This window comes from Syngnathoides biaculeatus, chromosome 23 (genome assembly GCF_019802595.1).
Source record: "Syngnathoides biaculeatus isolate LvHL_M chromosome 23, ASM1980259v1, whole genome shotgun sequence".
NCBI lineage: Eukaryota > Metazoa > Chordata > Actinopteri > Syngnathiformes > Syngnathidae > Syngnathoides > Syngnathoides biaculeatus.
The window spans coordinates 11,999,679-12,027,180 of record NC_084662.1 but is presented as its reverse complement, the minus strand read 5'-3'; the positions used below and the strand labels follow the sequence as shown (position 1 = coordinate 12,027,180).

Here is a 27,502-nt window from a genome sequence, read left to right as displayed (position 1 = left end):
GAAGCAGAATGAAGAAATACTTTTGCACTAGGGCCTCAATTAATCTGTGCACCCACTTGATTGATTTTGTCAATTTGTGAGTAAATTCATACAAGATCCTTATTTCAGTAAACACACATTTTGCGTAAAATACGTGCCTCGGCGTAATAAAGTTCGGATTGGATGACCGCCATGACACCAGATAAGAAGGTTCACCCGCTGGAACCACTTCAAACACGTTCACACACGCAAACTCGAATGTCGCTCTACGGTTTAGCGACGACCTCGTAATGTCATCAGAAGTGGAAGCCGACCGGGCGTGCACCGCCGCCTTGTACAGCAGGACAACACAAATCGTGCGTACCGCATGGCTCCGCTTTCGGGTGGGGGGGGGGTGGTGGGGGGGGTCAACGGTGGAAACAGGAGCTCTCTGGATATTGTTGTCAGTCTATAATTGCACCCGCGTAATTAAAGGATAGAGCGTCTCATGTGACTGATCAAATTAAATGAAGTGTTTACTAGTAAAGTGGGCGGAGGCGGTGTCGACTTATTCAGGGAGCTTCGACAGCTTGAAAACGTAGCATTTCAATCGTAATTACAATTTTTTAGCATGCTTCATAAATCATATGATACCAAAAAAAGTCTTTACAGGTCAAATGTCACGCCTCTAAACATTCAAAAGTAGATATTGTAATGAAAAATACATATAACAGTATTCACTTCAATGCCACCTACTATAGGACACGGAAGCTCTTTCCAAAGAAGACAACATCTCATAATCGAGTGAGGCGACCAGGGCAATATTACCCTATCGTTTCGAGCTATATTTAGATGATATGCGGATCACTTCGAACTAACAACAGACTCCCAGGCAGTGTGTATGAGCCAGCCCGCCTGAAGCCGTCCGCCGCGGACACAATCGAGTGAAGTGACCGGGGCAATATTAACCTTTCGTTTTGAGCTATATTTAGATGATATGCGGATCACTTCTAACTAACAACAGACTCCCAGGCAGTGTGTATGAGCTAGCCCCGCCGAAGCCGTGTGCAGATCTTTTGTTACATTCTGAGAGGATTACATTTCCCCCCCTCAACTATTGTCTTTTTTTTTTAGTAGCTATATACATACCTACCTGTCATCTGGAACCCACAAAGCTCTCATCCTTTGCACCCGTGCAATCCAATTTTCACGACGAACCGGGTCTTTTTGAAAAGTATGAAGAATGAATCCATCCTCCCGAGTGTTCGAACAATACCCAGGAATACAACGAGCCGGCATTTTGGCTAACACGAAGGAACAAAGAGCTACCTTCCAGCAGGTAAAACTAGTAGAAACATATGAGGCCGCTTGAGTGGGCGTCTGCTACTAACATCACTTCCTGCTTCTTCTCGAAAACAAATCGCTGGAGAGGATTTTCATCGCGGGAGTGACAAAAAGCCATCTGTCAAAATCATGTTTTGTGGTGGGAAAAAAAAAAAGATGGGTCCATTCCAGGTGCCTTTTTTTCTTTAATAACATACTAAAAATTATGCATTGCATGACAGTGGCACTTTAACTATTTCCCTATAACATGCCGTATGTTAATGTCTTTCTCCATATTTGCGGTAGAGCTAGCGATACGTTTGTATGCGTCATTGCTGGTCCATCTGACAATATGATCAATGAAGTTGATACTATGGATTTAATTTTATGAACTGTACTTATCTGTTCCCGTTCGTCCATAATGGGATGGTTTTTGGTATTGGTAAAGTGCAGCGAGCTGGAGGACTGGATCTTGAACCTACAGGTGGGCTGAAAACTTGTGACGCCACCTTTATCTCTCGTTTACGCTGCCCTTTAAAAGGCCGCACATATCGGGGAATGTTCCGCGCTGTTGCGAATAAACACGGATGGTGTTCACATCGTTTCAGAACAGGCCGTCTTGGAGCGTGGGCCCACTCCGCCTTTTGTTTTTTTTCCACGGTTCGCTTTCATCTCCGCCTGCGACGGGCCAAAGACATCAGCGCGCTACCCCACAGACTGGAACTCCGACCACGGAACGACACGAGTGCAAAAGTCGACTCCGATAGCAAATTTTCCCACATTTCGAGCCGCAGGCAAACTTCGTCTCGTAATCGCAGACACCTCCAACTCCAGACGACCCCGCCGTATGTTTATCCTGGCGCTTAAACACGGCTTTGGTCCCCCCAAGTCTCACTCCATTAAGTTTCTGACTTTTGACCTCAGACCTTCTTGGCAGCTGCTGTTGAATAGCGCATGTGAGCATACACACTGGGTTGTAGCAATATCGAGCAAGAATAACAACAGTTGCTTGATTTTCATGGAACAGAAACAAAATCTGTTCATGTTTTAATGGGCTGATACGACTTCAGCACAGAACCAGTGCAGCGGCAATGCCCGATAAAGTCTGATGTAACACCAAAAGAGTTAACACGTTGGAAAATGTTCAGTCTGGGTGTACTTTAACCCGGTTGCACAAACAATAGCCAAACACCAAAGTATCACACAAGTTTGGATTAGCGAGAGATCTTGTCCCACAACAATGCTCACGTAAATATTCATCGTATCGTCTTATGGGTCCCACCGTTTCAGTTTTTGATTTGTTCTCACTGCAAAAATAAAACAAGGTCCAGTTCTGCGCGTACTCCTCAGGTTCCTTTTTAGGGGATTCGCGAGGAAAACTTGGCAGATGTTAAGTTTTCCATGAGCTCAGTAAGCGAGCTATTCCAAGTAGAGTGTGAGATCTCGACGAGGGGGCTGACTAATTAAATAAATCACGTGATTTATGGAGCTGAGACATGCTGGATGCAGACTTGTGCGCGGGGCCCAGCGAAGGGTCGGGAAAGAAGTATAGACGTAGTTTAGAAAGACTCAAGGGGCCTTCAATTTCACTAAACGTGGAAAACGTATCCGTCCATCAATTTTCTCGAACGCCTGTCCTCGTGTGAGGTGGACCCCGTCCTGGCGGACTTTGGGCTCGTTACACCTTGGACTGGTTGACATTCAATCGCAGCGTCGGCAACCATTAACGCAAACGTCGAACCCTTAGGACTGTTCAGTCTTCAATAAGCCAAACGTGCATGCCTTTGGAGTAAGTGAAGAAAACGCATAGTAGCACTCGAGGAACACGCAAAACCCCGGGCCAAAGAGGAGATTTGAACACCGATTCCCCGAATCCACGGGTCGCAATCGCGTGATAATCGCCGCCATTTCTACAGACCAGCTAGGCAGACGACATCATGATCACCACTCGATGATGTCGCCAAAGCTAGACCTGTACAGAAGATCAAACTCTTTGAAGATATCGATCCGCATACTCTCCACAACGACGTACTTTCAAAGGATCTGAAAGACTTCCTTGAAGTAGAATATCCGGACACTAGAGATACACATGCTTCCCGCTTACAAAATCATCAGAACTGACTTTCAAATAACCATTTGCCTTGTTTACTCGGGCTTCGTTCAGATCTGCACGTCGTATATTTGCCGTTTTTTCGATAACTCCATTGTATCTTCTCCTTCATGCAACCTAATCTTCGGAACACGGAAAAATCGCTTCCCAATGTTTCTGTTTCCGCGATTTCCACATCCGTAGACGCAACAAAAATCTGGCACGATGACCACAACAATGGCGGTCAAGTACACCGATGAGCAAGCGTGACGTCACAGGCGAACCAGCCATTGTGAGGCAGACGTGCGACAGCTGTCGATGACGCATGTCGATGTCGCAACAGCGTCGGCAACCCAGGCAATCGCCTAAACCAGTAGTTCTTAAAGTGTGCTAAACAAACAAAATGTAACTTTTAAGGCCCATTTAAGCATAAGCAAAGATTTGGAGTCACGGGCTTTTAAGAGGTCAGGTCAAAGAAGTGGCGGATGTGGTTCAAGTGCCCAATTTGGGCTTTCAGAGTGCGCCTGCGTGGGCAGACTACAGACCAAAAAGTGAAGAAAAAGAGAGGAAAAGAGCATATTGTGTGATGAGAATCTCAAATAGATTCTTTTGGAGCACCGCCAACACATACAGGACATGCAATGAAAATATAGCGAATCACAAGTCCGTCGCGGTGCTCCACGTGATCAGTCCTGAGAAATACGAGACCCAAAGACTGCACGGCAACACACAGAAATAGTTACCAGTATCCCTAAATGACTCGTTTCTGCGGATCTCGGATACGATTGAACTACATCGGGGAAAAAAAAGTTATTCGTTAATGCCAAGTGAAAGGACTACTCATGTAATAAAAGTGACAAAACAAAACTTGTGAGCCAAGCGCAATTTAATCAAATACTGCAGTTTCATGCCTTATGTTTTATGGAAATTTGCCGCACAAAAAAAATAGCTGCCGCTTTGCAGTATCATTTCTCCGGCGTTATCTCTCTGTTCACATTTTGTGGTGCGCTCACCTGTTTCTGCCAGCCGACTCTAATGATCCGTGCCCGCGTTTCGACTGGCGCAGTATTTTTTATTTTTTTTTTAAGGCAGCAGATGCTGTCCTAAAGTGACTCGCGCCGGCGGTGTAACCGGGCACATAACACAGCGATCGGTTTACTTCCTGAAAGCATTAATGCAATATGGGGGGGGAAAAAAAGGGTCCGGATTAAACGGGGACACTGAGAGGCCCCGCTGATAAACATCAAAACCCGGTGGCACAAACTACATTGCGCGCAGCATTGGGATGCATTACGTCTATGTGTTTTTTTTTTTTTTTTTTTATCTCTGAGCGCTTACATTGTAAATAAACATATTTAGTTGTAAGATCCCGCATGATGCAAGTATAAATCATTCCTATTTATTGGAAAAATTTTGTCCTACTTCATGAATACAGTGTGGCATTTTGGACTGGAATATAATCATTGAGGAGAGGATTAAAAAAAAAAGGGTTTGAATCGTCCGCGCCAGGTCGTGTCAACGACTTTTGTGGGACGACCAATCCCTTGGGCGGCGCAGATGGCGAGTGCTCGCAGACAGGCCGTGGAGCTGCTCCACCTCCACTCAATCTGCAGCTTCACCTGACCGGACCGGGTCACACAGGAACTGAATATCTATCTGGGGCAAGACTTCATACAAATGGACAAGCTGACATATTGGAATTTGTATTTTCTCATGTACGTCATGCACGTTACGCCTGGTGAGAGGCTTTCGCAAAGAGTATTCTGGATCATGATCTGAAGGAATTATGACAAATTCAATAATCTACTATTTTAGCAAAATCTTTACAAATCATATTTACATGTCCTGCAAGTGAAAATAATAATAAAATAATAATAATGGTGGAAAAAAAATGATGGCATCGTGTATTCTTTACTGTAAATTCCATCGTCCCACAAAGTGGAACCAAGCAAAATCAAAACTCAAATTTAAACACCCGTTCCTCACAGTTTAAGCACATCTATTCCCCTCCACTCCTGCAGATGGCAGTGAAGCACATTCCAAAGCAGGTGTCAACTCTATCCACAGCTCGCTTTTCTCACCACAACCGGATTTGTTGCGTTAAATTGCTCAATCTGGATTTTTATTCAAATCTGCTCCATAATGTAAAGTCTGTGTCCAAATTGTTGCAGATTAGGTAATTTAGAGTTGGCGTAATCCTACTGAAAAAGTACTCGTGCGTTTCACCTTTCGTACAGCTAATTAACTGAGGCGGGGGTTCCACTCTGGCGGCCGAAAGAGAAAATGCAAGCGTATCTTCACTTTTCAGCCTCAGAGTCTCTCGGCACATTTGAGAATCCATTTGCATTGGGAATTGTTTTGTTTTTTTTTCCTCTTCGCCTTTAATCGTTACATAAAACCCGCTGCGCACTCATCGCCGATTCCCCCTCGACGGGAAGCTGCGGACCGATCCCTCGCGACGATAGCGACGGTGGCGTTGCGGAGGTAAGAAAAGACGCACAGTCTGTTGTTCCAGCCCGAGGTTATCAAAGTATTTGCAGCTCTTATTTCCCCACCTACTTTATGTGCGCTCATAAGCTTGCGCTACGACGGCAGCGCTCAAGGGGAAGCACAACTCACCTGTGACTGTTATTGTTATTATCATTACGCCCCACGCCTCCCCCAGCCCCCACGTGTGACACTCTATTCAGGTTGGCATGCTGCAATATGAAACGGATGGTGAAGATGAATTGGAAAAGAAATTCTCCTTGGAGACGGCGCATAAGCCGACCAAATCGCTCCGGTCCTGTGACCAACTTGGACTAGACATGATGTAGTCTTGCGCAATTATCCATTTCGATTGGTCAGAGAAAATTGCAAATAATGGCAAACGTTCTATTTTAGCGCGGTAAGATAAGTTCTTGACTCACTCGCTTTAAAGATGCTCAACAAAAGATCGTTTGGTCGGTCCACAATAGAACAACACAGCTAGGTAAGTTCATTTATTTTTTTTTCCATTGTTGCATTTATTGTATTTTGGAGCGGAGTTCATCATGTGGTGATAATGGAGAAGGACGTTTACAAAAGTGCTGAACTTGGAAGTATAGAAGAATGTTATCGTCTAGAGTTGACGAGGTTGAAACGCACGTCGTCACCAATGGGATGGCCATGAACTCACCGGGCGAGAATACAGTGCTTCTCAGAAAAGTGCCAAACAGCCACGAGGCCGAGCAATCTCAAACATTTCAGCCTACAATTCCAGACTGTTCCACATCAGCCTTGTCGGATGATTTGACCCCGATGCAAGAGGACTGTACCGGTGAAAATCGACGATTGTATTGACGGCCGTGCATAATCCGGTCCTCGCCTCAATCTTCTGGGGTCTCTGCACGTCTGCCACGTTTGTTCCCAGAAACCCGTTTGTGCGGTTTTTGCTTAACACTACCAATACGCTATTAACGTCACCTTTTCCAAAGTGCACCGCAGACTGTACGGTGATTACTGATGGTTTTAGGGTTGATGACAGGTGAGGGTCATTAGCAGGTTGGGGGAATTATCACATCAGTCACGCGTGTAAAATTTGTTACGAGTAGAAATACATAGATATTGAAAGACGTCGCTTGTTTTATTTAGTAATCTTGACCAATGTTCCCTCGAAGCTGCACCACTAGGCAATTGCACACTCGTTGCACGCACTCAGTGCACATGAAAACCGATCCAGCGCAGCCTGACGTCATTAAGTACACGGTCTTTAACAACGAGCTGCTGCTGAGCCTACTTCTACTTCCTAGTTTACCTGACACCGCCCCTCCCCCTCTGCTCTTAAAGAGGTACACTCATAATTACAAACAGAACACACACCCGTAACTTTATATCTGCGGGCATGACTGACAACACCCGTACGCGTTTTTTCATATATATAGTAATTATACACCTGGAAAGCCCTCATCTGGACCTTTGTTCTGTGGTATGACTTCGTGGCAAGAGTCTAGATAACGAAACAAAGGTCAATTAAAAGAATAGTTTCTTTTGTCTGCCGTTGTTGTTTGCCATCCTCACCGCTGACACAAGTGGCGCACCAACAAAGGTTTAGTGTGGAAATTTGATATTTGGGTGGGCAAGCGTAAAAGCTGCTGTGTTGACCGTGGCTCTCCCATCATTTAAATAGTTTGGAGACAGAGCTCAGTGCTTGGGGCAACATATCAAAACACAGTCAGCTGAAATGAAAACCCCCGTCCACCCACCTATACCGTCGAAAAATAGGTGTGAGCGCTGCAGTTCGTGATGCCGTGCGTTCCCCTGGGACGAATTCTCTACGGTGGTCGTGCGACTCGGTATTTGCTTTTTATATCGCACGGAGACTTGTATCTATGTTTTGAAGCTGCCCGTTGCATCGGAAACTCTAACCATTGTGTTTAATATTCATTTTTATGTAGCTGTGCTTGGTGTTTTCACATTCCAAAAAAAATATTTTCTCAACCAGTTGCACTTTAAATAATAGTAATCCACACGTCTTCACCACATTTTGACTGAATTATTGTCATGAACTGCACTTTGGAGTCAGCCAGTCATGCTTCAAAATTTTCCCGGTTGCTCCCATTTTAATAGGAACATGAAATAGGTGCCCCAATTTTTTTTTTTTTTTTAAATTCCTCACAACACAGAATGTGACTCAGCCCTTGTTTTAGTGGCTTTGTTTATTTGTTTTATTTTGATTGTTGGCAATGTTTTTTCATTACGTCTATTCTATTGTCTTATCATTCATGTTTGCTTTTTATTGAAGTTCAGCACTTTGTTCCAGCTGCCGTTGTTTGTAGTGGCCTAGACATCGAATTGAGTTGAGGAATAAAGTGCGGCGTGTCCGACGGTGCTTCTTGCCTCATTACGAGCTTCGAAACGAGATGGCAAAAGCTATTGATCCTCTCAGCAAGTCGCGCAGCGGTCCAGTAGAACAAGTCGCTCCTGGATTTAAATTCTTCGCCGATCGTCGCGCAGGTCCTGAGCATTGAGTCTTTACGTGTGGTTTTATTTTTCTGTGGCTTTTTGAATAGTGCGAGTTACGCAAATCAGGCAGGCTCACTAAGTTGTTTTTAAATGTTTGTATTCATTTGAAACTTTTTTTCAATTTCAAACTAATGTCGATCAACTGGGAAGCATCAGTCACCAAATCCCAAAAACGCATCTCGGCCTTGCAAATATTTCTGCAAAATTTGCAAATCACAAATGGAAGCTCATGTGATACAACTCACAATTCTATTTGCGCCAAATATTTTCTACCCAATCGCGACACTGACGTGTTTCCGCTCAACCTGTTCGCCTGCGGAATGTTCCAGACTGATGATTTTGGAGCATTCCTCATTTTTCTGAAATTGGGGCTTCTATTTGTTTTTCTACTGTATTTTAAGAGGATCTCTGGGAAGGTTTATTGATTTTAATAATTATAGCTTTGGTTATATAACATCTGCTACGAGTCAAAAATACGTGAATGCATATTGTAGTTTATCTCCATACGAAAACGTTTTGCACATTTTGTGTCCAAAGTCTGGCCCAGGAGGCATTTTGGCCATTTTTAAAATATGTAGAATGAACATTTTAAATCCTCCTAAAATATAATGAAAATAATTATTAATAGATTCTATCTCTATATAAATTATATAATATATATTATATATAATTATAATGCATATAAATATACAGTATGCTATATATAGGATATTATATATATATTATAATAATTATAGAATTTTATATATATATATATATATATATATAAAATAAATAATAATATCATATAATAAAATAATCCAATAATGCTCATCACTACTTGGTTTAACAAAGCTGAGATGTTTTTTTTTTTTTTTAAACCGTTTTTAACTGACAGTACTTTGTAGTTTTAGCACATTTAATAAACGATTTGATGAACCATAGTCAGACTGGGCCCCCTTTTGCTTTATTTTTCTCTTCAGTTTGCACACCCCTAACCCTACGTGCTCATAAAATAAATAAAATGTATAAATGTTGAGACCAGAAATAAGAGCGTCACGGCTGTGCACACATATAAAACAAAGCCTGCTTAAAAGACTGCCTTTTGTTAAATTTATTGGCAGGTCTGTTTGTTTTACGGCGCTAACAACTCGTGCAATTTGACTCCGCAAGCAAATGTCTTCTATTATTGTTTTAGAAGAGCTTTTAAGGCTCCTTAAATGCAAATTTCCTCGCACTTCCTTTTTCTTATTGTATGTTTACATATTTGATTGCTTTTGTCCATCTCGCACAAGCCATAAAACATTTCCCCCCTTGCAATCCCTCCACTGCGAAGGAGACCAAAATGTTTCGACGAACCCTGAACTCGTCCTGTAAACATTTGTTTAGGGCCACCAGCAACCGCCGCTTTAATCCAATCATTGTTCTGGCAATCATAACCAAAGTGTCTACGCGCGACTCACGTTCCCAATACCTTTCCTTTTCGGGCCACGGGAGGAGAACGGCGGGAGACGGCGGCCGTGTGAACGCGGGAGGGAGGCTTCCACGCACGAAGCTTCATGTTACATGCCTGGAGTGGTGAGCTTATCTTTCTTTGGGAGCCATTAGAGAAATAGTGAAAGTCGAGACCGGGTTGTATTTTTCCGAGGGGGAACTCGCATCAACAGTACTACTACTAATATTCGGCATGAGCAGACCATCAATTTTTTTTTTTTGGCCTATGGTTGCAAAATTGTCAGCTTGTTCTTGGGGAACGATGACATGTCTTTATAATTAATTTCAAATGTCCACCGGCAAGATGAGGACGTTAATGCTAAACATTCTTGGTTGCGTGGAGGCACATGAGTCATCTTCCAGGGCATGAGATTCTTTCTTTTCACACACAAAATAAAAGTTCAGAAGAGCCAGCTCGTCGGACTAAAGCTTATTCTTCGTGTCCGTCACGAGGTGTATATTTATAACCGGGAATAAGGTCAAAAGAGAGCTTCAAGTTAAACACACTCAGCCCTCACTAGCGCGCACTATTTGGTTTGGTCGGGTTCCAATCGCAGCAATCTGGCCGGACCGCCGAGTCGAAGAAATACAAATGTTTTGTTTAGCGAGTCAGGCAACTTTCCATTGAGGCAGCGGAGCATAAAGCAGACGTGCGAGAGGTAAACAATGGCCGCTCGCGTGAGTCACGTGAAGTGAGCGGCGGCGAGGAGAGGAGATGAGAGTCACTCCCGTCGACGTGATCAACTTTGAAATACACCACCTATGATTCACAACACGAGAGTAAGAATTTCCATTACGTCACACTTTCCAAGGACACTGAAGGTATAAAGTCAAACGAAGTGGGAGGCAAAATGAGGTCGGGATGAAAGTCGTTTTGTTAAAACCACTTGAAAAACATTAACGCCAAAGTCAAAGTAAACTTGAACGAAAATGCCTCCGATTCGTAAAATCCAACACGAATAAGATGACAATTTTTTTTGTTTGTTTTTTGCAGTTGATAAAAGCATGTGTCTCAATCTTAAAAGGCATTTTGCATGTTAAATTATTATTGCCAAGGGAACTTAATGGATTAAAATGTGTTTCGACCCGGTTTATCTCGCCAAACTATCCATCCATTTTCTTTGCCGCTTATCCTCACGAGGGTCGCGGGGAGTGCTGGACCGTGGCCCAATTTAACCAGACAAATTCTTTCTCAATACTGCAACGGTTACTCTAGTATAGTACCGGAGGTCTAGTATCACATAGTATACTGCATTACACATCCATCCATCCATCAATTTTCTTTGCCGCTTATCCTCATGAGGGTCGCGGGGAGTGCTGGAGCCTATCCCAGCTGTCAACGGTGCAGGAGGCGGGGTACACGCTGAACTGGTTGCCAGCCAATCGCAGGGCACGTAGAGACAAACAGCCGCACTCGCAATCACACCTCGGGGCAATTTAAGAGTGTCCAATTAATCTTGCGTGTTTTTGGAAGGTGGGAGGAAACCAGAGTGCCCGGAGAAAACCCACGCAGGCACGGGGAGAACACATCAACTCCACACAGACGGGGTCCGGGATTGAACCAGGGACACTTTACAGCTGATCCACGGTGCCACCTTAATTGTACTTTTTCAAATGTTTTATTTTATGTATTTAAATGCTTTTAATGATGTAAAGTGCATTAAGTTACCTCGTGTATCCAGTGCACTATACAAATAAATTTGCTAACCCTAACCCTTAAAAATGACAATATATAGGTATAAAAAATGAAAAATGAAAGTATGTACAATTGAAAACAACACACAGTGCGAGAAATATGATTAAAAAACAACCTGGATTGAAAACATTCACACTTGGCTGACATCACCGATGTTGGCAACTTATTCCAATTTTTTTGCAACACGATCGCCAAATGCTGCTTGGCCATGTTTGCCTTGGACTCGGCGTTCTACGATTTGACCCGAGTGTGTCGTTCTCTCTGGGTAAGAGTATTTTCTCTCCTGCGCTGTGACGTGCTAACCCCTCGCCGTTTGTCAAATGTTACACACAATTAGCAACTGTCAGAAGATTTCCCGCAAACACCAGCGAGACGTAGCTAGTTGAACATCTGATATCAATTATCCTCTGCACGAATAGTTGCGTCTCCGTGCACGCAAACAAATACTGCACTAACCGCCAATGATGACTGAGTAACAACAAAGTCTTTAATATAAGCAATTATGATTAAAAATGCATAGCTGGGCCCCTCTAAATATGCAATTTTTTTTTATGCACCTGTATTTTGGCAAAGGTTAGGGGTAGAAAGAATTGCTGTCTGTTTTCAAATGGAGGGAATAAAAATAAAAAGCTGTCAATAAGAATCGAATGTGACAAGCTGGAGCTCACCTGTGACTCTAATGAGGACAAGCGCTCTGGAAAACGGGCAGATGGATGGATTTATTTTATTATTTATACATTTATTTTTGCCAATCACCGCCTTGCTAAAACAAAATGTAGCAGAGGTGCTTTTAACGACTTGGAACATCTGAGGGAGAGCGTTCCCTCCGCGACGTATGAAACAACCAAGCGCATTAAGCAGCAGTTAAAGTGTCATTTCAACAATATCGCAAATGTACATTTTTGTCATCAATGCTAAGATGCCATAAAGATAAAGCAATTCAGTTTGCACAGCATGGAGCCAAAAGCCTATCCCTCATTTAGCTTTTTACTGAGTAATGAATTCAATACTTCAATATTTGTACAGGGCGGCACTGTAGATCATCTAGAAACGTGTTGGGCTCACAGTTCTGAGGGCCCCGGGTTCGATCCCGGTCCCACCTGTGTGGAGTCTGCATGTTCTCCCCGTGCCTGCGTGGGTTTTCTCCGGGAACACCCGTTTCCTCCCACATCCCAAAAACATGCAACATTAATTGGGCACTCTAAATTGCCCAAAGGTGTGATTGTGAGTGCAACTGTTGTTTTTCTCTATGTGGCCTGCGATTGGCCGACAACCAGTTCAGGGTCTACCCTGCGTCCTGCCCGTTGACAGCTGGGATAGGCTCCAGCATTCCCCGCGACCCTTGTGAGGATAAGCAGCTAAGAAAATGGATGGCTGGATGGAATATTTGTACAGAAGTTACCATGTACAAGGGACAGCAGAATCTTGGAATTCGAACATCTCTGTTGTTGTATACATTGGTTTTCAAGCAGAAAATCTGCTTAAAAAAATGAATAAATTCTCGGTATCAAAACATGTTGACCGGGTGGCCCACTTGACCGGAGCAATGACGACTCCACATGAGGGCGGTGCCCAAAAAAAAAAGCCGATTATAGCACGAGCATGCACCTTCGCTCGGGTTTGTAAAAATTGTTCTTGGTTATTTTTTCAGTATTTTCTTTGCCATGGGCACTAAAAAAAAAAAAAAAACAAAAAACAGCTTTGCTACCAGCAGGAAAAGGAAAGTCGAGCGAACCACAACAGAGCCCCCAAATTACTCCCTCCAATCTCTGATATTGTTTCAAAATAACTGGTCATACATACCATATACCGAAATATTGAATAAGTGCAGCCGCATAGGAATAACACAAGTCCCTCACGTGTTTCGAATCTGATGGCATTCAGATAACAGCCAGAGGACGCGCGCAATAAGTCACTTCTCATGTCTGTCGTCACCGCAGTCCGCCTGACCTTCAAGTGCGCTCGCACATGTGACACACGCCCCGCCGATTTTTCCTTCCACGGGCCATCCCCCTCGGCGTCCATGTTTGCCACACAGAGCGCTCTCCAACACACACGGCGCTGGCCCAATCTCCTGCAATCTTGAGATCGTTGCCTCGCTCCAAGCTCGTTTGTCTTCCTCCTCGCAACCCTCGGCGTTAAAAGGACTCGCAGATTTGAATGATCAAAGCGTCTTCTCGTCACTTACGCTATGTCGAAAGCATAGATCGCAAACAATGGATGTCAGCTCGCGGCTATCGAGGGGTTAGCACGTCTCCCTTACACTTCGAAGGTTCTAGGTGCCAATCTTGTCTCACATCTTCCTGTGCTCAATTTGTTTTTTTTCCCCGCTCCTCCGACTTCCCCGCACATTCCAAAAACATGAATTTTACGTCACTCTAAATCAGGGGTGCTCAATGCGTCGATCGCGATAGTCTTGGTCGATCGCGACGGTGTGCCGAAAAGGAAAAAAAAAAAAAAAACGAGACCTCAGCCGTATATTTCTGACCTTTAGCTCACTGCGCATGTGCAAACGACGACACGGTACAGGAAAACACGCTAGTCAGCGATTTCCCCCCACTATTTTAAGATCTCGCTTTTTTCTGAACCCATTCATGAGCGGGGAGGCAATTTTTTGCCTTATTGTAGATAAAAGCCTCCTAACAGGCCACAATCAAGGAAATAACACTTCTTTTTCATTTATGGTTAAGTTATATGACAACTTTACCAATTTATAATCTCATCCCAAAAATGGGACGCTGCCCGCGAGAGGGTACTTGGGTTTTCTTAGTAGATTGTCCCAAAAAAACCGAATCAGAATCAGATTTAAACACTTAAATATTTTGATATACTGAAGCATATAATGCATGAAAATCATGATGTCCCAAAAATGGGACGCTGTCCACGAACGGGTTCATTAAAGTAAAGAAATCTTATCAAACCTGAGTATGGATGCTGGAGCAAAGAAGTACACAAAAACGTATCATTTTCATACGGAATGGGAGGCTGAGTTTTTTTTTTTCTTCCACGAAGTCATTCTCGAAGTGCGTTTGCCTCATCTGCCGGTGCAGTGAAATACGGAGCGCCATTTCGAACTGTTCGTGGCAAATACGACACCGACGTTCCGCCGAAAAGCGAGCTGAGAATGAGAAAAGTGCATGAGCTAAAATCCCACGTGAAATGTGCATTTTCATTCATATAGTGTTGTGATCGTCAACGTGAACTCAGATTTCTCAGATTTGAACTCAGAGATCAGTTACAAAAAATGTTCATAGGTATGTGGTGTTTTGCAATATTGGCTCATGCGGTTATGCAAGGCACACAAACATACATTTACATGTAAAGAATCCTCACTATACTTTAAAACAAATATGTTTTGCATTTTTATGATGGGTAGATCTTTGTGACTTGGTCATTCTATAAAAAAACAAAAATAAAAAAAAAACAGGCTGGCTGCTTGAAAAGTAGCTCTTGGGGTAAAAAAAAAAAAAAAAAAAAAAAGTCTGGGCAACCCTGCACTAAATCGTCCATAGTTGCGAATGTGTGTGCAAATGGCTGCTAGTCTATATGCGTCATGTGAGGGACTCCAGCTGTGATAGGGTCCCCCCAAGGAGGACAAATGGTATAGAAAATATAAAACAGGTAATGGAAACGGACGCAAGATTTTGAGCGATTCTCTTTTGGCGGACTCACACAGTCCTCACATCAACTGTGACACCTCGGGGGAGACTCTGATGCGCAAGACCTCATTTCTGAAGTGACAGTTATTAGAACTTCAAAGAATATCCAAAAGGAAAATGAGGTTCGCGTCTATTTTTACATGTTGGTTCTCTGTTCCGCTCGGGAAGGACTGGCGTACGGTGCTCGGATGCGGCCGGCTTGACAGTGGGTCATTGCGGCTTGATCTTGAGTGAGGACAGAGTTCAGCGTCAACGCTGGGAGCCACGAGGCCAACGCGCGACACAATGTTATTATGAATATGTAATGGCACCTCGGAACACCCATCGCTGCCCGCGGGCTTCGCAGTCGCTTGGTTTGTATGTAATTAGCCGCCCAGGTCTGATTGGGTTGCGGGCCACGGGTCAGCCCTGCTTCGGCCCCTCAACACAAGAGGACTCGCTGACAAGACTGTGCTAAGATGAACTATGATTAAGTGCATAAGCAAAAATTCCCCGCTTTAAAAAAAAAAAACATCACCTAGTCACAAAATACGCCTTCTGGTTTCATTTATAATAGACGGGCCTCGCAGTGAAATTAGTTTTGAGGGCAATGTGATGCAAAACAACTAAAATAGGCAAAGTCACCAGAGGAAAAAGCTCATTTATAAGGCAGTAAGCTCAATAAGATGCTCTGCAGGGCTTTTATTTTCTTTATTTATTTTTTTTGTGGGGGGGCTGGAGTAGCACAAGAAAAAGAGAAGACGCACCAACGTTTGAGCATCTCCTAATCACATTTCGTAAATCCTGAGCAGCATAATTTCTTATTCGGGTGTGTTTGTATTTAAAGCGGCGCTACGGCTGCGGGACATTTTTGACTTTAAGGTGACCCCCGATGCTGTAATTCATCCAAATGCTCCGAGCTCAATAAGCTCCGATGTGGAACGATGTTGTCTATTTATAAAATTGTCCTCTCAGCTTCGGTTTTTTTTTTTTTTTTTTTTTTTTGTGAGGCCAGACACAACACGTTTGCGTGGCTGCCTCGGAGTTCAAGTACGTTTCATGCTTTTGGTAACACGCTGCTATTATGTTAACATAAGGACGCTATTTACACAGTATATGTGATTGTGCTCTCCTCTACTGCGTCACGACAGCAATCATATTTTTAGTGATGACTTTTCAGCTTTGAGACTTGAATTTAGAGCTGTCGCAGCATGTACTGGATTACAAGGATTTGTCTTTCAGTTTGTAAACAGACACAAAAAAAAACAAATAGTTGTCATTGGAAAGCAACATGTAACTCATGAGAGTGAATATAATGTGAGGTTTTTGTTGAAAATGGTACGAGAACACAAAATATGTTTAAAAATCATTTTCGATTTTGTGAATGAAAAAAAATTAAAATAGATACTATTTTGCATGTAAAATAAGGAAAAGAATAAGACATTGTTTTCAATTATTCTGAATTTTTACTCCAAAATATTGTAAATTTTAAACAAATTGATTTTGACGGATTAGATGATGTTCTGTGTTGTTTTTGACACAAATATATAGTAAATACTGGGGGGAGAGAGAGAGAGAGTGAGAGAGCGAGCGATCCAGAGAGAGAGAAAGGTTAGAAACATGGTATACACACATATATTTACATATAAATACATACATATGTATCAACAAAAAGATTAAGCAATAATTTCCCATTTGTTACATATAATTACCATTATTCAATATTCTATTTATTTTTATAGGACATGTAAAGTTGTATTTTTCCGAAATATTTTATTTTTCTGTTGGGATTAAATATTGGAATAAATTAAACCCTAAAATGTTGGATATAAAATATATTCCTATAAAGATAACTTATAAAACTTGCGTATTTCTTGAATCATTGTGGCGTTCACGTGACGTGCTGCAAGGGGACACCTGTGGTGCGTCGCGTTTATTTCAGTTTTTAAGCTCTTGAAGTTCTTGTTTTGAAAACCTACCGCATGGTGTCGAAAACAACAACTCGAGTTTGACGTGACGGCTGACTTACCGATCGTGGTGATCACGGTGATGGCGAAATAGAAGGAGCCGGCGAATTTCCACTGCACGCCGGCTTTGTGCGGCTTGAGCTGCAGGACCACCTTCTCCAGCCTGTCAAAGTCCCCCGCGGACAAGTTGAAGGTGTGGAGGAGCTCGTCCCGGCGCAGGGACACCTCCCGCCTCTGGCTGGTCTCCGTCTGCGACTCCAGGGCGTCGAAAATCGCGGCGCCCACGATCAGGTAGGTGAAGGTGCAGATGATGAGGGCCAAGGTCCGCACGTTTTGCCTCTTCATGGCTGCTGCGCCGGCGGCGGCGGCGGCGGCTCCTGCTGCGGCTGCTGCGGCTGCGTGTCAGGCAGATGGGCAGAGAGCGAGCGCGGGTCTGGACGACGGGGAGCTGGGCTGGTTCATGGCTGTGCTGCTCTTCTTGGGTGGGGGGAGCTCCGCGTGGACTTTATAAGGCGGGAGCTGTCCGTTCAGCACCACTCCTCCGCGGACTCCCCACCCCTGATGGCACATGTGACCAGAAAGGGGAGGGGGGGGGCGTGTGAGAAATCAAAAACACAGCCTCATTTCAAACACCCGGTGCACTGCTGTGAACTCTGTTTTATATTTTGGACATCAGGACTCTATCCATCTATCCATTTGCTTCACCGCTTATCCTCACAAGGGTAGCAGGGAGTGCTGGAGCCTATCCCAGCTGTCAACAAGCAGGAGGCGGGGTACACCTTGAACTGGTTGCCAGCCAATCGCAGGGCACATGGAGACAGACAACAGTCGCACTCACAATCACACCTATGGGCAATTTCAAGTGTCCAATTGATGTTGCATGCTTTTGGGATGCGGAAGGAAACCGGAGTACCCGGTGTAAACCCACGCAGGCACGGGGGAGAACGTGCAAACTCCACACAGGCGGGTCCAGGATTGAACCAGGGACCTCAGAACTGTGAGGCCAACGCTTTACCAGCTGATCCACCGTGCCGCCATATTACATGCATTTTGTATGTATTTTATATTTATATAATAAAGCGTGTCATTTGAAATTCATCAAAGAAACTATCAACCCTAACTTCCACACCATGAGCCGTGCCAGAAATAACCCCGCCTTTAATAAGCAGGTCAGTCAAGTCAACTGTAACCGAGCCCCCCCCCCCCCCCGCTAAATCCTCCAATCACATCCTGGAGTTCTCCAGGCAACCACCTAATCAATACATTGATTAATCCATGACACTTTGATCACAACACAAGCTTTGAAAGCACACGTATATGCCTTAGGTCTTCCTTTACTTATGTGCAGGCACTGTACACTGAGGTTTTAGCTCGGTACACAACAATGCTGTCGTCAGCTCTTCATAGATAAGGAAATACAGGAAAGTCGTGTCATGTATCAATATAAATGATCAGTTTAGTCGTGTATCAAATCGAATTCCCCCATTAAAATGAATTGATATGCCATTAATCCGTGACAGGCTTTGGCAACGACGGCCCCGTTCATTGAATGCACTCGAGCATTTGGGACTCTCCACGCTTCGCTTTTATGTCATTTTTTAAGTAAGTAGTATCAATTTAATAGTGGTGGTAAACAGTATTCATATTGCATGAATTGCATTTTTGATTGGCTGTTACGTCCGCGACAATGCGATGCTGTAAATAAACACCCGACCTTGATCAGACAGCAGCCCAAATAAACATCACAGACTGAACAAACCTCTTCACGGTACAGAACTTGCTCATGACCCGGGAGGACACAAGACCTGGAACACCTGGATCCAGCGGCACGTCGAAAGCTGCTGTCTGTAGGAGCCTACACACGAAAACACACACAATTTAAAATCTCTTAATAACTTCATACGATGAAGGGAAAAAGATGTGAAGTTGATTCATTTAAATGCTTTGTGAAAAAATGTGCTCCAGAATGTCTGACTTAAACCAAATCCTACAAAAACCAAATTTATATTCCCCATAGGAAGTAAAGTAAACCCAATTAATGTGTTCCAGATACCCCAAATATGAGCAAAAAGTATACCTTTTCAGATTAACTATAGTTTTAGATGCAGAAAACAGTTTGAACTATGACTAATGAAGTCGATAAATAAACATTCAGCATCACTTCTAGATTTATTATAAGACAGCAGGCGAGGATGTTTGATTTCGATTATTGCATTCTGAAGAGTTGTTCTGCACACTAAATGCAAGTGTGAAATTGTTTGCTGTCGTCATCATAGTTATCACACAAGAAGTGCAGTGCTACCTCTCTACTTACGAAATGAAATTAAAAATGACAAAGAATATCAATAAGGCAAGGAAATAGTTTACCTGGTCCAGATGGAGACTGAAGATGGATATCACATTGAGGCTGCAAGCAAAAGACAAATACGCAGACCCCCGCCATCTTGAAATCCTCCGACCATCATGGACTGTTAATTGATTACAACAACCTGCGACTTTAGCGCACAGTCAGCAAATTTTTGTCCGCTTTCTGCATGTGTAAAAACAAAACATGAATTCAGCATGCAAAATATAGCAAATTTGTCCATAATAACATTCAGTTAAAACGTGGGATTTTGTGTACCGAGGTATTCAATCATATGAAAATAACACACAACACAAAACTGGAATCATAAATACATTTTTTATTAAGGAACAAAAGCATTTGAAGTGTCTTTGCTCGAAGGCAATTTCTCCTCTTGTAGCACAGATGAAGACGGTGTGCATAAATATTTACGTGCCAGTTGATAAAGGTGTTGATATGCTTTCAGATTTATTTTTCCAACAGCGGCCCTTGCGAGTCGGTTGCTTTCGCAAGAAAGACGCCAGAGAGCTCAATCCGTCACAACTACAACCCAACAGTAATCCGCCTGAAAACAACTTTTAAGGAGGGGAAAGAAAGAAAAGACCCCCGCTTTTCCGTCAACGCAGATAAGATCTGCATCCAACAAATAAAAAATATATACTTTTTTAAAAAATGCCAGAATCTTCGCTCTCATGTCAAGCTATGTAGTTTCTCAACCTCGAAGAAGTACTTTCATTTTTTGGGAGCAGAGCCGGCATTTCTTAGTTAATCCGTGTAAAAAATGATTTCATTGAGGAGTTTTAAAGAATGTCGTTCACTTGAATGAAAAACAGGATAAAGTGGAAAAGGGAACCACTGACCTTATTTGTCGTTGTCAAATGAAAATACTTTCTCGAGTGCTCCATTGCATGTTGAACTGCAGGAATAACTCTTGCAGAACTTTTTGTATTTAGTTTTATCCAGCCATATTTATATTACAGACGGGAAAAAGATGATTGTGCTCATTGCTTTTGTTTTCTTTCACACAAACACACGCACACATTCCAACAACGCTGGAACACAACACACGAACAGGACAGAAAACATTTTGTTCAGGGTAACACTGCCCTCTGCAGGACACAATGAGTATGGGCGCACATAACGCGTATAACATACACAACCCCACTTTAATTTATCTTATTGTGGTACTGAAATCTAAATAAACAAATATGCATCACAGAACTCTGCTTGCACTTTAAATGGCAAACAAATAATATTTTAGACAAATCCTCCCCTTATTTACATCCACCCATCCATCTTAGCCACTTATCCTCGCAACGTCATCTTTTTTTTTTTTTTTTTTAAATATGGCACCACAGCAGCCTCTCACAAAGAGCTGTTGCTCGGCCACACCGGGCCACACACTCTATTTCCTAGTTTACCTGATAATCCCCCCATTTTAAAGGGGTACACTCATAATTACAAACACGTTAATAAGAGAAGAACAAGTGGTGAAACTGGACGAGATTTTCTCTTTTTTGAGTAAAAACGGTCTGGTCTGAAGCCAAAGTGCAGGATGAGATGGTGTACAATGTTAAAATTCCACCTTGGCACAACGTGACTGAGGATGAAAGCACAGACCATACATAGCCCAAAATGCTAATTCTGTATTTTAAATATAGGGGGCAACATAACATTAACCCTAAAACTGTTTGGGAGCATCATTCAGCTTTAAACATGCATTGCAAAAGATATTCTGCAAACAATAATTCAGTTTTATACCAAGAAAAACAGACGGGGATATCATGTGGTTGGAAGTTGGAAGCGGCAATTTCAAATTTATAGTATATAGTTGGCTTGGTATGTATTTGTATTGTAATGTATTTTTTGTTTGTTGACATTTTCGGTGTAACTTTGAAAAAACACAAAATTCTTAAAAATGTTCTGATGGGAATCTAATCTGAACTTTTTAATGAGCCATGTAATAGAGGACACTGGTTGACCACAGTGCATACGTCTGATGTTGCTCACAGTGGTCAAAGGGGGGCGCTCACGGGCTTAGTGTGTTTGCTCAGACACTCAAAAATTAGAGGGAACATTTGACACCAGTGATAAACAAACCACATGCTTCTTATAAAGATGTTTTAGCATTTACTTGATATCCAACAACAACATATTTTTAGTTTTCATTCCTGATTTAGGCCACTTGTAGGATATTGAATAAATGCTGAAATGTTCTCCTCTGATGAAGGCAACATTAGTTTGCCCAAATTTTATCTGCTGCCGATTAAAAAAAAGAGCAAATTGTTTAACCTCAAGAGGTTCCTCCATCTTTCCCATTCCGCTGCCTCTTTTTCTGGTGTCGCGGTGAAGCTCATTGGACACCCCCACGTCCTCCGTGGTAGTCACCGGGGCCTGAAAGAGGAAAAGTAGATGGTGTTGGGACGTCGCCAAGCACATGAAGCATTTCGATCCAAATAAATCCCAACGCTGCCATGCTCACAAGTTTCACCACCTCGGACTTCTTTACTCACCCCCAAGATGGCGTCATCGTCAAACTTAACGGTGGACAAAGTCCCCATCTGGACTGACTGGGCGAAGCCTCTTGACTTGGAAAGACGATTGAAAAGAGTAAAATCTTAAAATAACGTTAAAGGCTAGACAGACGTGACCCGTTGCGAACCTGCGCTGGTGTCGCCTCTCTCTGAGAACTTGGTCTGGACTTTGCGGGCGCGAAGGACCGCCATAGTGCCGCTAGGCATGCTGGTAAAAGAGAAATAGCATAATTGTGTCAATTATTTCTTCAGATATTCCATTATTTGTTTTATTATTTGCTGGTTGTGATTTTGTATTTGCTGTGATGTGATACTTTACGTTTCAATGTGACATTCTGGGTGTAAAAAATATATGGTACATATAATACATAGGTACATAAATACTCCTGCCGTCTTAATTCCTATGTATTTTTTCCACATCTATCACACACAAAAGTTCAAAGATCATCAAACCAATTTTAATTTCACTCAAAGACAATCCAAGGAAGTACAAAATGCAGTTTCTAAACGACAATTCAATTTATTAAGGCACCAAAAAAAAAAAAATCCCAAACTTCCGGACCCTCTGTGAAAAAGTAATTACACGCCTAACCAGACAGGGGGTACCACACTTGGCAGCAAAAAAAAAATGAAATCAAGCATTTGAGATAAATGAGGATTCTGGAGGAATTTTGCTCCACTCTTCCTTGCAGAATTGTTTCAAATCCGCTACACTGGAAGGTTTTCTCTTAAGAACTGATCACACCAGACCACCTCAATTGGATTTAAATCCAGACTTTGACTTGGCCACTCCAAAACCTTTTTTTTTTTTTTTTTTGTGCCATTCAGAGGTGGACTTACTTGTGTGTTTCCCGATCGTTCCGCTACTTCCGTGATCCATGACCGCTTGAGTTTGACGGCTGATGGCCGGACGTTCTCCTTCTGGATTTTCTGGAACCCAGCAGAATACACTGTTCCACCAATCACAGTAAATTGTCCTGGTCCTGAGGTAGCAAAGCAGCCCCAGATCATCCCACAGCCATACCCGTGCTTTACTGGTGGTGTAATGTCAAATGCTGTGCTATTTTTACACCAGATGTAATGGGCTGAACATCTTCCAAAAAGTTCACAGAATTTTTTCAGCAAATATGAGACGAGCATTTGTATTCTTTGCTGATACTCGGGCAACTGTCCCATGTAGCATGGACATATTAATTTTTGACGCTAACACGATGCTCCCAGGGTACTTTTATTTCATAGCAGAAGAACAAACTTTGGTGCAGACAAGTCATTAGTCCACATGTCGTTTTCAGTCCCGTTGTCACGTCTTTAATGTTGCAAAGCATTCTGGGATTGACGCAGGCGTCATCTGGAGACACCGCTAAATATAACTGTGTATAACTGCATAGCTATGACAAAGTTAAACTTCTGTAAAAGACTATGTGTAAAGCAATTTGGGAATATAATCGCACCCAACAACCCAAATATTGGGGAAATGACACTTTCCATTGTATACAGAACCACGAATGTTGTACATATACAAAAAAATAATACTAATAATACTGCGTTGCGTCATTCTAAATAGAACATTAGCGAGAGTTGAGTTGAATATGACCTGACAGTCCGTGTACTTCTCATGACGAGTCGACGCCTCGAGGACTGCATCCCAACACTCTTCGAGGCGCTCTGACTGCAGTCTGTCCTTGAATTCTGTGGACCACTACACGACCCAACTGGTTCCTGACTGACAAAAACGTACTGTAAATACAGTTTCGCAAAGCAATAAATCAAGTCAAGAGTCGTTATGCTACAGTTATAACATGAAAAGCTCAGAGTCCAGTGGACAAAGTTTACCTGATCTGACTCCAGCATGACCAGAACCGTGATGGAAAAAGTGGGAAAATGGTTGCTTAGCAACTGGTCAGCATCTGTCTTAGCAGTTTAATCTTTCTTTCCATTTTTTTTTTTTTTTTTTTTGGAGCAGTTCAACTCATTCATTAAATACAAAATCACTCAAATTTAAGAGGAGCTAAGTACAGTACATACATTTACTGCGTGACCCCACATATAAATACTTGTACCACCCAAAAAGTATACATGCATACTGAAATAATTATAATTGAAGGGGGTGACTATTAAAAAATGTCAGTTTTTTTTCTGATATACAAAAATGAGACCAAGATAAATAATTTTAAAACTTTTTTCCTCTCTATTAATGAACCTTTTACTTGTAAAACCCAACTGAAAAAATATAACAGAGGGCAAATAAAAATTTTAAAATGGTGGTTGCACAAGTGTGCAACCCCTTTCATAAATTGGATGTGGCAGTGTTAAAAAATTAAGCAATCACATTCATGTTAAATGGGATCAACGCACATTTAACCCTTGAACAACCACCGTTTGGCACACTAAATTTAGAATCTTTTAGATTTTACAAACTTGCTTGGACATGAACCTTAACTTCCATCCATTCATTTTCTTCACCGCTTATCCTCACGAAGGTCACTGGGAATGCTGTAGCCTATCCCAGCTGTCAAGTACACCCTGAACTGGTTGCCAGCCAATTGCAGGGCACATAGTGACAAACAGCTGCACTCCCAATCACACCTACGGTCAATTTAGAGTGTCGCGTGTTTTTGGGATGTGGGAGGAAACCGGGGAGCCCGGAGAAAACCCACGCAGGCACGGGGAGAACAAACTCCACACAGCCGGGTCCTGGGATTGATCCAGCTGAGTCACCGTGCCGCCAGTTTTCAACTCAGAACCTCTAAATTTGCGAGGTGTCAAATAATAAGATGCTACACCACCGGAATTACATCGATTCAGCAGAAGTGAACATTAATAAAGGCAGATTACAAAAAAAACGAGCTGCTGCACACACATTCACTCCCTCACTCGTACCCACACTCACGCCCTCCTTCATCAGCGGCGCGCTGCGCCACGCACGCCGCAGCCCTGCGCAGTCAACTCTCATCTTTTGCCGCGCACGCACCTAAAACCACAAAAGCAAAGCAGGGGGTGGGAAAACACACAACAGGATGCGCGTGCCGCGCACATGGACGAGGATTTAGGAGCGAGGAGGATCCACACCCACGCGGGGGGAAGACACTCACCGGCTTCACTTTGTCACCGGTGAGCCACAGTAACCAGGTTCAAGTTTGAGCGCGTGGAGGAGGAACCTGTTTCTCCCCCCGGCCCCGCTGGACTCATGATGGCCCTCACGGTTCACCTCAAGTCGGTCGCCAACCTCCGGGGGAAAGGCGACCGCATCGCCAAAGTCACATTCCGGGGTAGGTCTTCAAACTACTTTCGGAGCAACTTGGCTGCTTTTTGATGCCGATGAAACTTGTGGTCGAGGGAGGGGGGGGGCAAGGATGCAGTTGGAATCAAATACTTTAGAATATTTGCGATTAGAATAGGTTTGGATATATAATTCTCTCATTAAGCTTTTATCGTGTGGAAGTCACGTGACGAGGCACTGCTTGGAGTTACTGTGGGAGTTTGCACCCCAGCTGTATATAAATAAGTAAATAAATCCATAAATGTTGGTATCATGGTGGAGTCGCCACCTCTCTCGCGGTTCAAAGGTTCACGTAACGCTGTGCTAGCATGAATGGGTTTTCCTGACCGGGTTCTACAGCTTCCTTCCACATTCCAAAAACATGAATGCTTAGATTCATAAATTGTCAATAGGTGTGAATGCCCCGAATGTGCCCTGTGATTGGTTGACGACCAGGACGGCATTGACCCCACCTCTCGCCCAAATTCAGTTAGGAAGGCTAAAGCTCATCAAAATCAAAGTAGGTGGATGGATGCAGAAAAATACTTTATACATATTCCCCCGCTATATTGAGGTTCAGCTATTGTGGATTCACATTATTGCATGTTTTTTTTCGTCATATCGTGCATAACTTGTCATACTGTCGAATTATGAATCCCAGAAATGAGCAATTTCTCCACTATGTGATGAAAACCTTTGCTGGTCTGATTCTCTTATCAGAAATGTATGTACCCCTTCTTCAGCACACACTCTATTTGGCTGTAAAATCTGTAATTCTGTCATTTTTCTCTCTCTCACATTTTCGATATCGTCCACATTCTGCAATGTTTACAATTCCGGGCAGCCAAACTCAAATCATTCTTATCGAGTCCAAACAGTCCGCTGTTGAAAGGCCTTTTAATGTTCGCCTTGACCAAGCCGCCTCTTTTCAGGCGGCCAGCAATCTTTGTCCCTCACACGAATTACAGCCGCCAACCGTGCGTGTGTCGGAGAACTTTAGACGCGCAATTAGTCTCGTGGTCAAAGACGGGCTTGGCTTGTATCTGACTCACTGATTACAGTCAGCACCAGCATTGTTTCGGATGTCACATCACCGCCTCCCGCCTTCCGCCTTCCCGTTTCCCTGCCTGCGTGTGCAGAAAGGATGGCGGATGATATTAGTGTGCGTTGCGCCGCAGCAACCTCGCTGGGCCGTTAATACATGCCTGCGTGTCAGCCAATTCAAGAATTGGACCTCCGCCGCTTTGAACAAACTAGCAGTTGTCTCCCGCTCAGGCGGAACATCCGATTGCCCTCCAGTCCAATGCTGTCAAAACGATTCTCGTTTCAGAGATAACTGCTAAGTTCAGACATTCTCAGCCATAAGAGTCCATCAGCTGTGGTATATTATACAGTTTCACATAACTGGAATGAAAAATGATTTGGTTATCGTAATTCCCGGCCTACGGAGCGCACCTGGTTACAAGCCTCACCGAGTACATTTGTAAAGGAAATATCATTTGGTACATACGTCGCAGGCATGTAAAAGCCGCAAGTGCCCACAATGAAACACGATAGAGCTTTAACGCTAACGCGGCGCTAACGCTAACAGAGCCAATTAAAATAAAACATACCGGTAAATATCACAGAGACACGCCAGGAACACAGCAGCAACACGCTAGCGCAGCGCTAACAGGGCCGGCAAAAGTCACTTCCTCGGCACATATATTCCACCGCTCTCATTCTTGCCTTTTCCGCTCGAGTGCCCCCGTGCGGCCGTTCGTAAAAATGCACAAATTAGCCGCATCGCCGCATCAACCGCGGAGTTGAAAGCATGTGAATAAAGTCGTGGCTTGTAGGCTGGAATTTACGGTACTCCCATATTTTTTTTTTTTTAAATCTATCAATGCCAATGACGTATATTGACAGGCAGGACAATTATATGGTCTTCCACTAGATGGCAGAAGCTACAACTAACCTCTGTACGCGTCACGATTTAAGTAAGTCAGACGCCGCTAGTTATTTGGGGGCTCCACTACACATGGGGGGTGGATCATTATATTATTTTCTTTGAAGACAAAAATGTAAATTCAAATCCATCCATCCATTTTTTCTTTGCCGCTTATCCTCACGAGGGCTGCGGGAGTGCTGGAGCCCATCCCAGCTGTCAACGGGCAGGAGGCGGGGTACACCCTGAACTGGTTGCCAGCCAATCAAAGGTCACATAGAAACAAACAACCAATTGCACTCACAATCACA

The 27,502-nt window shown here is 43.2% G+C and overlaps 2 protein-coding genes across 9 annotated transcripts in view; one reads left to right on the top strand and one right to left on the bottom strand.

Moving 5' to 3' along the window:
• LOC133496193 (potassium channel subfamily K member 3-like) overlaps nucleotides 1-27,502 on the bottom strand; it is a 55,357-nt gene that overhangs the window by 8,222 nt on the left and 19,633 nt on the right. Inside the window, exons 4-11 of one of the 3 annotated variants that reach the window (XM_061811452.1) lie at nucleotides 23,600-23,724; nucleotides 22,846-22,988; nucleotides 22,134-22,213; nucleotides 21,985-22,059; nucleotides 21,764-21,865; nucleotides 19,495-19,657; nucleotides 18,887-18,982; nucleotides 17,190-17,685 (exon numbers count right to left, since the gene is read on the bottom strand). In XM_061811452.1, coding sequence (XP_061667436.1) covers nucleotides 17,190-17,472 — 283 coding nt within the window. In that variant the 5' untranslated portion in view covers nucleotides 17,473-17,685; nucleotides 18,887-18,982; nucleotides 19,495-19,657; ... (3 more) ...; nucleotides 22,846-22,988; nucleotides 23,600-23,724. Of the gene's footprint in view, nucleotides 1-17,189; nucleotides 17,686-18,886; nucleotides 18,983-19,494; nucleotides 19,658-20,331; nucleotides 20,749-21,763; nucleotides 21,866-21,984; nucleotides 22,060-22,133; nucleotides 22,214-22,845; nucleotides 22,989-23,599; nucleotides 23,725-27,502 lie in introns of those variants that run through there. The other 2 variants (XM_061811453.1, XM_061811454.1) reach the window with 2 other exon arrangements.
• otofa (otoferlin a) overlaps nucleotides 24,972-27,502 on the top strand; it is a 48,461-nt gene continuing 45,930 nt past the window's right edge. For all 6 annotated transcript variants that reach the window (XM_061811446.1, XM_061811451.1, XM_061811449.1 and 3 more), the window contains exon 1: nucleotides 24,972-25,274. In XM_061811446.1, coding sequence (XP_061667430.1) covers nucleotides 25,193-25,274 — 82 coding nt within the window. In that variant the 5' untranslated portion in view covers nucleotides 24,972-25,192. The remainder of the gene's footprint in view (nucleotides 25,275-27,502) is intronic.